Raw genomic sequence first — 13,625 nt, 5'->3', positions numbered from 1 at the left:
ACAAACCTGAGTTCAGGAGTACAAATGTGCTTAATAAGTTACATAATAAGTTGCATGGACTCACTTTGTGAGCAATTATAGTGTTTAACATGATTTTTGAATGACTATCTCATCTCTGTACCCCTCACATACAATTATCTGTAAGGTCCCACAGTCGAGCAGTACATTTCAAACACAGATTCAACCACAAAGACCAGGGAGGTTTTCCAATGCCTCGCAAAGAAGGTAGATGGGTAAAAAAAAAGCAGACATTGAATATCCCTTTGAGCATGGTGAAGTTATTAATTACACTTTGGATGGTGTATCAATACACCCGGTCACTACAAAGATACAGGCGTCCTTCCTAACTCAGTTGCCGAAGAGGAAGGGAACCGCTCAGGGATTTCACCATGAGGCCAGTGGTGACTTTAAAACAGTTACAGAGTTTAATGGCTGTGATAGGAGAAAACTGAGGATGGATCAATAACATTGTAGTTACTCCACAATACTAACCTAATTGACAGAGGGAAAAGAAGGAAGCCTATACAAATATTCCAAAACATGCATCATGTTTGCAATAAGGAACTAAAGAAATACTGCTAAAAATGTAGCAAAGCAATTCACTTTTTGTTCTGAATACAAAGTGTTATGTTTGAGGAAAATCCAATACAACACATTACTGAGTACCACTCTACATATTTTCCAGCATAGTGGTCACTGCTTCATGTTATGGGTATGCTTGTAATTGTTAAGGACTGGGGAGTTTTCGGGATAAATGCTACCAGATACAATGCTATTTCACATTTAACAAATTAACAACTGACTTTCAGCATGCTTATAGGGAAGGGCACTCAACCTGTACGGCACTGACAGAAATGACTGATGATTGGGTGAAAGAAATTGATAATAAGAAGATTGTGGGAGCGTTTTTGTTCGACCAGTGCAGCTTTTGACATTATCAATCAGTCTGCTGCTGAACAAAATGTATGTGTTATGGCTTTACATTATCTGCCATATCGTGGATCGGGTGTTCTTTAATGGATGCCTCTAACATAAATCAGGTAGAGTAAACCTAATCTAAAACCCTAAACCTCATCTAAATCTTGTAATGAATAATGTGGCTATTGAGCAAGTTGAGGAGACTAATCTGCTTGGTTTAACCATAAATTGAAAACTGAAATGGTCAAAACCTATTGATGCAACGTTAGCTAGATGGGGAGAGGTCTGACCATGATAAAGCGCTGCTCTGCTTTCTTGACATCACATCAACAAAACAAGTCCTACAGGCCCTAGTTTTTATCACACCTGGACTACTGCCCAGTTATATGTACCACAAAGATGGACATAGGCAAATTACAGTTGGACCAGAACAGAGCAGTATGGCTGGCCCTTAAATGTACATAGAGGGCTAATATCAATAACATGCATGTCAATCTCTCCTGGCTCAAAGTAGAGGAGAGATTGACTGCATCACAACTCTTTGTGAGAGGTATTGACATGCTGTGAGGACACACACGCACACACACTCTAACACACACACACACAGATTGTACTATTGTAGTATTGTACATTTTATATTGTAAATTTGTACTATTAGAGTAAAAATGTAATAATGTATTGTATGATGTATTGTTTTATTTATGATGTAGGCTGTTGTTTTGTTGTGATGTAATTGTTTTATTCCTGTTTAGACCCCAGGAAGAGAAGCTGCTAAATACCCAAAATACTAAATATTTTTGCAGAGTGTGAGACACTCCTATTAATTTCAAGTAAAATCCAATGTTATTCGTCACATTCGCAGAATACAACAGGGATCAACTTTACCGTGAAATGATTGCTTACGAGCCCTTCTCAACGAAACAGAGTAAAAATAATAATAATAATAGTAACACAAGAAGAATAAAATACACAAGAATGGAGCTATATACAGAGAGTACCAGTACCAGATCAATGTGGAGCTCTATACAGGGAGTACCAGTACCAGATCAATGTGGAGCTATATACAGGGAGTACCAGTACCAGATCAATGTGGAGCTAAATACAGGGAGTACCAGTACCAGATCAATGTGGAGCTATATACAGGGAGTACCAGTACCAGATCAATGTGCAGCTATATACAGGGAGTACCAGTACCAGATCAATGTGCAGCTATATACAGGGAGTACCAGTACCAGATCAATGTGCAGCTATATACAGGGAGTACCAGTACCAGATCAATGTGGAGCTATATACAGGGAGTACCTGTACCAGATCAATGTGCAGCTATATACAGGGAGTACCAGTACCAGATCAATGTGCAGCTATATACAGGGAGTACCAGTACCAGATCAATGTGGAGCTATATACAGGGAGTACCAGTACCAGATCAATGTGCAGCTATATACAGGGAGTACCAGTACCAGATCAATGTGCAGCTATATACAGGGAGTACCAGTACCAGATCAATGTGGAGCTATATACAGGGAGTACCAGTGCCAGATCAATGTGGAGCTATATACAGGGAGTACCAGTACCAGATCAATGTGGAGCTATATACAGGGAGTACCAGTACCAGATCAATGTGGAGCTATATACAGGGAGTACCAGTACCAGATCAATGTGGAGCTATATACAGGGAGTACCAGTACCAGATCAATGTGCAGAGGTAAGAGGTATTTGAGGTATATGTGTACATGAAGGCAGGGTAAAGTGACAAGGCATCAGGATAGATAATATTAAGAGTAAAATAAAGAACAGAGTAGCAGCAGCATATGATGAGTGTGAAAGTGTGTGTGTGTAGTGTATGTCAATATGTATGGGTTTTGTGTGAGTGTACATTCGGTGTATGTGTGTGTGTATATAGTGTGTATATACTGTATAGTCTTGTGAGTATGCATATAGTCAGTGCAAGATAGGGTCAATGCAGATAGTCCGGGTCCCCATTTTATTTAGTTTTTAGCAGTCTTATAGCTATTTAGCAGTCTTATGGCTTGGGGGTAGAAGCTGTCTCAGAGCCTATTGATCCTAGAGCTGATGCAGGGACTTTAAGGGTTACAGGGTTAGAGTTGACCAGGTTATTTAAAATGTTTTACAGAAAACCACAAGAATTGCAAGGAATTCCAGTAGGCATAGCCTAAAACTGATCTTTCTGGTTCATCCCCATTGTTTAAGTGAAAGATGGACAATTTATGGCATTTATGGCAGCCGGGCAAGTTGAGCCTGCTCTGTGGTTGTCCCATTAGGCAGGGCATTTTAAAGAGAAAACAACCAAACTGCAAAGAATTCCAGTAGGAGTACCGCAAAATACTTTTTTTTTTACCTGCTACACTGGAAGTGTAACATTTGGTCAGGGTGAGCAGAGCTGAGCCACTTTATCCTATTGCTCCAGCTGAGATACACTAATCAAATCACATTTTATTTGTCACATACACGTGTTTAGCAGATGTTATTGCGGGTGTAGCGAAGTGCTTGTGCTTCTAGCTCCGACAGTGCAGTAATATCTAACAAGTAGTATCTAACAATTTCACAACACATACCTAATACACACAAATCTAGTAAGGAATGGAATTTAAGAATATATACATATATGGACAAGCAATGACAGAGCAGCATGGATTAAGATACAGTAGAATATTATAGAATAGAATACAGTATATACATATGAGATGAGTAGTGCAAGATATGTAAACATTATTAAAGTGGAACTAGGGTTCCATTTCTTAAAGTGGCCAGTGATTTCAATAGGTAGCAGCAGCCTCTAACGTGCTAGTGATTGCTATTTAACAGTCTGATGGCCTTGAGATAGAAGCTGTTTTTCATTCTCTCGGTCCAAGCTTTGATGCACCTGTACTGACCTCGCCTTCTGGATGATAGTGGGGTGAACAGGCAGTGGCTCGGGTGGTTGATGTCCTTGATGATCTTTTTGGCCTTCCTGTGACATCGGGTGCTGTAGGTGTCTTGGAGGGCGGGTAGTTTGCCCCCGGTAATGCGTTCGGCAGACCGTACCACCCTCTGGAGAGCCCTGCGGTTGCGGGCGGTGCAGTTGCTGTACCAGGCGGTGATACAGCCCGACAGGATGCTCTCAATTGTTTATCTGTAAAAGTTTGTGAGGGTTTTAGGTGCCAAGCCAAATTTCTTCAGCCTCCTGAGGTTGAAGAGGTTCTGTTGCACCTTCTTCACCACACTGTCTGCGTGGGTGGACCATTTCAGTTTGTCAGTGATGTGTACGCCAAGGAACTTGAAGCTTTCCACCTTCTCCACTGCGGTCCCGTCGATGTGGATAGGGGGGGTGCACCCTCTACTGTTTCCTGAAGTCCACGATCATCTCCTTTGTTTTGTTGACGTTGAGTGAGAGGTTATTTTAACTATTGTTGTGTCGTCTGCAAACTTGGTGATTGAGTTGGAGGCGTGCTTGGCCACGCAGTCATGGGTGAACAGGGAGTACAGGAGGGGGCTGAGCACACACCCTTGTGGGGCCCCAGTGTTGAGGATCAGCGAAGTGGAGATGTTGTTTCCTACCTTCACCACCTGAGGGCGGCCCGTCAGGAAGTCCAGGACCCAGTTGCACAGGGCGGGGTTCAGACCCAGTGCCTCGAGCTTAATGATGAGCTTGGAGGGTACTATGGTGTTGAATGCTGAGCTATAGTCAATGAACAGCATTCTTACATAGGTATTCCTCTTGTCCAGATTGGATAGGGCAGTGTGCAGTGTGATGACGATAGTATCGTCTGTGGATCTATTGGGGCGGTAAGCAAATTGAAGTGGGTCTAGGGTGACAGGTAAGGTAGAGGTGATATGATCCTTGACTAGTCTCTCAAAGCACTTCATGATGACAGAGGTGAGTGCTACAGGGCGATAGTCATTTAGTTCAGTTACCTTTGCTTTCTTGGGTACAGGAACAATGGTGGCCATCTTGAAGCATGTGGGAACAGCAGACTGAGAAAGGGAGAGATTGAATATGTCCGTAAACACACCAACCAGCTGGTCTTCGCATGCTCTGAGGATGCGGCTAGGGATGCCATCTGGGCCGGGGGTTAACATGCTTAAATGTCTTACTCACATCGGCCACAGTCCTTGGTAGTGGGCCTCGTCGGTGGCACTGTGTTATTCTCAAAGCGGGCGAAGAAGGTGCTTAGCTTGTCTGGAAACGAGACGTCGGTGTTGGCGACGTGGCTGGTTTTCCTTTTGTAGTCCGTGATTGTCTGTAGACCCTGCCACATACGTCTCGTGTCTGAGCCGTTGAATTGCAACTCCACTTTGTCTCTATACTGATGTTTTGCCAGTTTAATTGCCTTGCAGAGTGAGTAGCTACACTGTTTGTATTCTGCCATATTCCCAGTCACCTTGCTATGGTTAAATGCGGTGGTTCGCGCTTTCAGTTTTGTGCGTATGCTGCCATCTATCCACGGTTTCTGGTTAGGTTAGGTTTTAATAGTCAGTGGGCACAACATCACCTATACACTTCCTGATAAACTCAGTCACCATTTCAGTGTATTCGTCTAAATTATTTTCGCAAGCTACCCGGAACATATCCCAGTTCGCGTGATCAAAACAATCTTGAAGCATGGATTCCGATTGGTCAGACCAGTGTTGAATAGTCCTTAGCATGGGTACTTCCTGTTTGAGTTTCTGCCTATAGGAAGGGAGGAGCAAAATGGAATCGTGGTCAGATTTGCCAAAAGGAGGGTGGGGGAGGGCGGTATCTCGCCTAGCCACGCTAGCTTCGCTCTCATGTGGGTGCTAACAAACTAGCAAGCATGCTAGGTAGTGTTACATAGCAACAGCCATTGTCAGTCAATCCAGTAGGGGTTGGAAGCTATGGTGAGCTTTGATAGGTTATTTGCCCCACGATATCAAAGAAGATTTGCATAAAGTTAAGCTTTGCCCATCTTTAGCCCGTTGCGTTCAGCTCCATTGCCCAATGCTTGCTTCGCCCAACGGTCCCCCGCCCACTCCGCTTCTCACCACTTTCTTTCCATTAACAATTACTGGGAAGCCGTTGTTTCACGGAGTGATGCCGTCTCTAGCGTACACGCCCTGTCAAACGTGAGCTGCACCAGGTTTACAATCTGTTGCAGAGAAATCAAAGGGTTTTGTCCATAGTAAGATAAGCCAGAGAATAAAAGCATGAAGCAGTTATAGTGAATATGATACAGCGATGTCAGCCAGTGTGGAACTTTTATTGTACCACTCCTGTGCTAGTCAAAACTAGGAAACGTCCAACTCCCTAACTTGAATGTGGCAATTGTATAACTACAACCAGTTAGCAAATAAGAAAATGTCAGTTTCCTAATTCCGACTAGCACATTAACAAAGCATTGTACATAATAGAATATTCATCCCACCGAAGAATACACACCAATATTTTCCGACTTAAGAATCAGAGTGTTTAAGTTGGTCAATGACAAAGCTGAAGCCCTGGTTTAGACCCAAACTAATTCAGAGCCACATTCAGTAAACAATCGTTGAACGCTGCAGATAGGAATGCCATTAAAAGAGCAGACATGATTCCTTTCCTCCTGTCAGAGAAGCCAGATTGTTCCTCATGTATAGAACATAACATTTGAACTTTCTCCATGTGCCCTGTTGAACGAGTCCCAGGATTTAGGATAACATTTCAGGAACTGTTCTGTTTAGAAGAAAACACATGGGCCAACACCACTGAGAACCATTTTGGGTTTCATTAACACCTTTTGTTAGCTTAAAAACTAGTAAACGGATCAGCGGAAGAAGTTAATACTTGGAGCGTTATATTTCATTTGTAGTATATTTATATTGCACTTGTAGAAGTTACCAGTAAGCACTTTTATTTCATTTAAATCATAATTTGCATTTGTAGCTTTGTGTATTTTTTTTATTAATTGCAGGCATCTTTAATCACAGCAGATGGCCTGTAGAGTATAAGGCTCTTCAATATCCAGGAACTACTTCCAGGCACAGGACCCATCTCTCCTCTTGATACAGGCAAGGTTTTGGGCCTGAGGTCCACTTTGGCCATAGTTGGACAACCAGTCCGTCCACAGGCACTCATCCGGGGCGCTGATCGGACAGGGGAGGGAAGTGCAGCGGATGATCTGTGGATCGGAGCAGAGAGACAGAAGACCAAGATCACTGACAGATCATTATCCCAATACTCGAGCTCATGCGTTTTACCAATGTGACCAGAGTAGTATACTTCCTTTTAGAAAAAGTGCTGTGTAAATATTGGTGTACAGTAATATCACAATAATTCCCATCACACAAACACCTTGCAATCGCAGCCGCTTTGGTAGCGGTGAGTCAAGCTCTTCTTTTGCGTGGCACTCAAGTCTTCCCAGGGCATATTATAGCCACACTGTGATACGTACATCCTTCCAGTCACCAGCTTGCCTACAGACAGGAGATAGTGAGTTATTGCAATAATTAAGTCGATAAAAGTATTATCATTTTGAAGAAATAACAATGTCTCTCCTTATTGGTTAGAATTTCCACGACAGATGTTACGCGAGCAGGTGTCCACATACTTGGTTATGTAGTGTACATGCTTTGTTTGTAAATTATGTCTGAGTGTTGGTGTGCCCCTGGCTATCTGTAAGTAATACAAAATAAAAATGGTGCCGTCTGGTTTGTTTAATAAAGAGTTTGAAATGGTTTATACTTAAGTATATTTAAAACCAAATACTTTTAATCAAGTAGTATTTTACTGGGTGACTTTTACTTGAGTCATTTTCTATTACGTTATCTTTACTTTTACTCAAGTATGACAATTGGGTACTTTTTCTCACCACAGCTAATTAGTAAGGAGCTCCTCACCTGGTTGTCTAAGTCTTAATTGAAAGGAAAAACCTGCAGACACTCAAACCTCCGTGGAATGACTTTTCACCCCTGCTATAAGACTTCAAAAGGTGAACACTTTGAAAGGGGGTGTAGACTTTCTATAGACACTGTATAAGCATTATAAACATTGTTTCATAATCATTTAATGAATTGTAAACGTGTAAGCATTTGTAAATTATTATAAAGTGTAACTTGAAGATGTACAGAGAATGTATTGTTTCTAAGGCACTTGTTTTCTTATACAAGGTGAAGTCAATAGTTTAGAGCAGGCCATGATGCTGTAAGCATTTTAAGCAGTTTAACCCAATGAGTGGCAGTTTTTGGACTTCTAATCCCTTTTAAAACAGTGTGTTTGAGATACACACTTCTGGGTTGTAACATTGGATTAGTCCATGTCTACTGCATCCGCTGGTACCAACCATTAGTTTGTGATTAACGGGGGCTGAGGTAGAGAGGGGTTTGTGAGACAAGGGCAGATCCCAAAAGGGGCCAGTCTTTTACAAAAACGTCTGTAGAGTCACTATTAAAAGCCATTTATGAAACGCTAACACACAAACCTAACATATTTTGCTCTGAAGCACACAAGTTAGAAGTTAAGTGTTCTTCTACATACATCATATGAAATCCAAGGACATAGTGTCTTCAGTAATGTAATACGCTTACATAGTTGTCACAAACACCAAACTCCACACAGTTGTCACCGACTAGTTGGATATCAATTTCCAACTGAGCAAACAATTTCTGAACTTACAGCATTGACATTAATTTTTATCAGGTTTTTGCTTTGGCGGACCTAATATTTCTTTACATTGGTCAATAAAACTCATGAATGCAACTGTTTATGTCAAATTGTTTTGCGTTTCACTTGTAGCCCTGGTTGTCCTAAAAATAAAATTAAAAAAACACTTCAGCGAGGCTAAATGTAAGGGCTGGACATGCAAATAAATGAAAAGCAGATTTTTGCTGGGGTCTCGGGACTGATAGGGTTAACCACTGCTGGCAATGGAACTTGGGTAACGTAGTGAGAACCGCACCTGTGAAGAGATACTCCTTGTTGATTTGCAGAGTCACGCCGCATGCGGCTGGGGAGGATGCAGTGAAGACGGCGTGGATAACCCGGTCAGGACCTTTGAACATCTAGCCAATCACAAGGAGAAAAAGAAGGATCTGTCAAACAGTTTTGAACCGCACTGACTGCAGCTCTCAGGCACTGTCAGTCTTCCTAATTCCCACTCTATACCCCATCCCCTCAACACTAACCCTTTGATGTTTGTAGATCTGCAAGCAATCATTTCTTATTTAACCAGGGTCACTTTTACAGAGGAGCCTTGAATTACAGAAACATACACTGCTCAAAAAAATAAAGGGAACACTAAAATAACACATCCTAGATCTGAATGAATGAAATAATCTTATACTTTTTTTCTTTACATAGTTGAATGTGCTGACAACAAAATCACAAAAATTATCAATGGAAATCAAATTTATCAACCCATGGAGGTCTGGACATACAGGCTGATCCAACATTGATGTAATGTCCTTAAAACAAGTCAAAATGAGGCTCAGTAGTGTGTGTGGCCTCCACGTGCCTGTATGACCTCCCTACAACGCCTGGGCATGCTCCTGATGAAGTGGCGGATGGTCTCCTGAGGGATCTCCTCCCAGACCTGGACTAAAGCATCCGCCAACTCCTGGACAGTCTGTGGTGCAACGTGGCGTTGGTGGATGGAGCGAAACATGATGTCCCAGATGTGCTCAATTGGATTCAGGTCTGGGGAACGGGCGGGCCAGTCCATAGCATCAATGCCTTCCTCTTGCAGGAACTGCTGACACACTCCAGCCACATGAGGTCTAGCATTAGGAGGAACCCAGGGCCAACCGCACCAGCATATGGTCGCACAAGGGGTCTGAGGATCTCATCTCGGTACCTAATGGCAGTCAGGCTACCTCTGGCGAGCACATGGAGGGCTGTGCGGCCCCCCAAAGAAATGCCACCCCACACCATGACTGACCCACCGCCAAACCGGTCATGCTGGAGGATGTTGCAGGCAGCAGAACGTTCTCCACGGCATCTCCAGACTCTGTCACGTGCTCAGCGTGAACCTGCTTTCATCTATGAAGAGCACAGGGCGCCAGTGGCGAATTTGCCAATCTTGGTGTTCTCTGGCAAATGCCAAACGTCCTGCACGGCGTTGGGCTGTAAGCACAACTCCCACCTGTGGACGTCGGCCCCTCATACCACCCTCATGGAGTCTGTTTCTGACCGTTTGAGCAGACACATGCTCATTTGTGGCCTGCTGGGGGTCATTTTGCAGGGCTCTGGCAGTGCTCCTCCTGCTCCTCCTTGCACAAAGGCGGAGGTAGTAGTCCTACTGCTGGGTTGTTGCCCTCCTACAGCCTCCTCCACGTCTCCTGATGTACTGGCCTGTCTCCTGGTAGCGCCTCCATGCTCTGGACACTACGCTGACAGACACAGCAAACCTTGCCACAGCTCGCATTGATGTGCCATCCTGGATGAGCTGCACTACCTGAGCCACTTGTGTGGGTTGTAGACTCAGTCTCATGCTACCACTAGAGTGAAAGCACCGCCAGCATTCAAAAGTGACCAAAACATCAGCCAGGAAGCATAGGAACTGAGAAGTGGTCTGTGGTCACCACCTGCAAAACCAGTCCTTTATTGGGGGTGTCTTGCTAATTGCCTATAATTTCCACCTGTTGTCTATTCCATTTGCACAACCGCATGTGAAATTTATTGTCAATCAGTGTTGCTTCCTAAGTGGACAGTTTGATTTCACAGAAGTGTGATTGACTTGGAGTTAGATTGTGTTGTTTAAGTGTTCCCTTTATTTTTTTGAGCAGTGTATTAAAAAAAAATGCAAGCAGAAAGAACACCGTCATAAAAATTAAATAAATATCTTTCTGAATTGTCCGAGAGTCACCAAAACAAATATTTGAACATTTGGAAGATGGTTCCACAAATTCAGGTGCAAAAAAATAAATACTTCAAGCTGGTTTACCTAACTCCGTAGAGACAAAAGGAATTTCCAGTTACCACACCCAGTCTCAGGGATGGCTAACTCATGTCTTAGTAATGATGTAAGGAACAGTGGGAATTTTTGTAAAAGGACTTTATAAATGAAAACATAGCAATGTATCAACCTGTGACAGAGGGCCAACCAACTTTCTGGTAGAGAATGTAATGATGCTTTAATGAAGCGGCAGCGGAGTTCATATAGAGGATGTTGCCATAGTCAAGGGCCAGTTGGAACAGCGACTGAATAATAAAATCTCTACTATTAAATCAAGAGGCATTTCTATAGAAGTTAACCTTTTTTTTTTTTTTTCATATGGTGGAAGCTCCACAACTACACTGCTTATACCTACCCAGATCTGCAAACATTGAAGGGTTGGGCCAGGGAGCGAATTGGGACCAGCTGTCAGACTGGGGTTCAGGGGGCTTCAATGTTCCAGTGCAGGAAGGAACAACCACTTAATAAAAAGGCTGATCATACCTTGATCTGTTTGATGTCATACTTGGTGTTAGACCCAACATTCAATCCAACCACCTTTGCCCTGATCACTAGAAGAGAGAAACATAGTTAGACACTAATGGATTCAGGGTGTTGTGGGATCTGAGAGTACATGGAATCCTTTACAGACCCAAGATGTCACAGGCTTTAGGGCCATGCTCTACCAACAGAGCTCACGCCCTCAGCAGCAAAGCCAAAGCAATCATTCCAAACAATTAGATCTCATATCCCGCAATGTGTCCCTCAATCATTTTGGAGAATATACCAAGAAGGACAGCTCTTCGCTTAAAACGGTTGTCCATAAACTCAACAGGAACTGTCCCCAGGGAATCATGTGTTGCATGTCATTACACCTCTTCACTAACTGAAGCAGTAATCTGATTCATGGTAGGCCTAAATTGATCTGAAAGGTCAAGTATAGCCGCTCGTACCACCCTCAGCATACTGCACAGGACAGACGGTGCGTACATCTTAATTTCACAATGCCGGTATTCATGTTTTACAGGGACTAACCTATCCTATAAGAGGTGCCTGTACTCAAGCAGTTGGTAAAGTGCTGGTAACACTTCTATCAACTCGAGACGTCAAAAGCATGGAAATATCTCTCAGTAGAATGAAGAACCGTTAAACCTAGCCGCATGATAAACAGAGCCAAACCCTGAATGAGTGAGAGTACATCTTACAGATCAGTGACATAATAGCTGAGACATGTAGCCTAGCCCATTTGCCATGTAGGCCTAGTCATTTTGATAGGTTCTCTGTAATACATTTTACATTTACGTCATTTAGCAGACGCTCTTATCCAGACTGTAAAATATATGTATTTTACAGTTAGTGAATACATATTTTTTTTCCATACTGGCCCCCCGTGGGAATCAAACCCACAACCCTGGCGTTGCAAACGCCATGCTCTATCAACTGAGCTACATCCCTGCCGGCCATTCCCTACCCTACCCTGGACGACGCTGGGTCAATTGTGCGCCGCCCATTAGTCTCCCGGTCACGGCCGGCTGCGACAGAGCCTGGATTCGAACCAGGATCTCTAGTGGCACAGCTAGCACTGCGATGCAGTGCCTTAGACCACTGCGCCACTCAGGAGATCTGTTGCTGACTTAATGTAACTACTTGTGTAAAATGTCAAGTCATGTTGAATTGAACATTTGCTTTGAAACAAGCAGTACAACAGTGCTTTAGGTTAAATGTAAGAAAATATTATTTACACCACATACACTAATTTAGCTTCTGGACAAATAAGTATTCTGTAGGCATATAGCCGGCCGCGACTGGGAGACCCATGGGGCGGCGCACAATTGGCCCAGCGTCGTCCAGGGTAGGGGAGGTAATGGCCGGCAGGGATGTAGCTCAGTTGGTAGCGCATGGTGTTTGCAACGCCAGGGTTGTGGGTTCGAATCCCACGGGGGGCCAGTATGAAAAATAAAAAAATTATGTATGCACTCACTAACTGTAAGTCGCTCTAGATAAGAGCGTCTGCTAAATGACTAAAACGTAAATGGATGGGGAAACTCTAGTCCTCGGGGGCGTGAGTGGTCACCTAACACCCATCCCTAGCAAACACAACTGATTTAACTCATTGCGTTCTAAATTGAAGGTCATGATTAGTTGATTGTTGGAGTCAGGTGTTTTAACAGGGGCAAAAGTGACAGCAATCAGGAGCGAGGACTGGAGTTGCCCATACCTGGCCTAGAGAAAAATATAACACCTGGGGCTTAATCATTACGCCAATTCCATTTACTCCAAACGAAAAAGTAAACGAGTTTCTATTGGACAAATTCAGGTAGGTCCCTCCGTTTCGTTAGATCTTTAATGAATAAACCCCAGGTGTAGCCCATTTTACTGTTGCTGACTTAATGTAACTACTTGTGAGAAGATGTAAATATATGCCTAATGATCATGTCCTCAAAATGCTAACATTACAACGACCACAAAATTCCTAACATTTTTGCATGATGCGCATTGATAGTGTAGTACGCAGCCTATCGACATGTGAAGAGAAACTCCAGAAGTAAGAAATGTTGCCAAAATTGCCTTACCGACGTCTGCATTGCAAAAACCCTGTTGAGGATGCAGCACAGTCATGCAAGTGCAAGCTTCTGAGATTTCATCGACCTGCCAAAGGAACAGTACTACCAGACTAATGAAACAACTGCTTACCGACCAAGTCATTTTAGAAACTAATTATTTTACTGTCGACGCTATAGAATAAAAAACTATTGCGTGGAAGGAAAATATTTACCCCACGACAATTCAGTCAGTAACTACGAGAAACCAATAAAGCCTTCTACATACACGTACTACATTGAA

The 13,625-nt window shown here is 43.1% G+C and overlaps 1 protein-coding gene across 2 annotated transcripts in view; it reads right to left on the bottom strand.

Annotated features, from left to right (window-relative positions):
- Positions 1-13,625, bottom strand: part of LOC121551209 (metalloproteinase inhibitor 2) — a 54,633-nt gene extending 41,008 nt beyond the window's left edge. Inside the window, exons 1-5 of one of the 2 annotated variants that reach the window (XM_041863764.2) lie at positions 13,355-13,624; positions 11,286-11,353; positions 8,808-8,910; positions 7,205-7,326; positions 6,257-7,031 (exon numbers count right to left, since the gene is read on the bottom strand). In XM_041863764.2, the coding sequence (XP_041719698.1) occupies positions 6,882-7,031; positions 7,205-7,326; positions 8,808-8,910; positions 11,286-11,353; positions 13,355-13,487 (576 nt within the window). In that variant the 5' untranslated portion in view covers positions 13,488-13,624 and the 3' untranslated portion in view covers positions 6,257-6,881. Of the gene's footprint in view, positions 1-6,256; positions 7,032-7,204; positions 7,327-8,807; positions 8,911-11,285; positions 11,354-13,354 lie in introns of those variants that run through there. The other variant, XM_041863763.2, reaches the window with a different exon arrangement.

Source organism: Coregonus clupeaformis, unplaced genomic scaffold, assembly GCF_020615455.1.
Source record: "Coregonus clupeaformis isolate EN_2021a unplaced genomic scaffold, ASM2061545v1 scaf0047, whole genome shotgun sequence".
In the NCBI taxonomy this organism is placed as follows: domain Eukaryota; kingdom Metazoa; phylum Chordata; class Actinopteri; order Salmoniformes; family Salmonidae; genus Coregonus; species Coregonus clupeaformis.
Note: the sequence above shows the minus strand (reverse complement) of the source record. Positions and strands in the feature narration are given on the sequence as shown.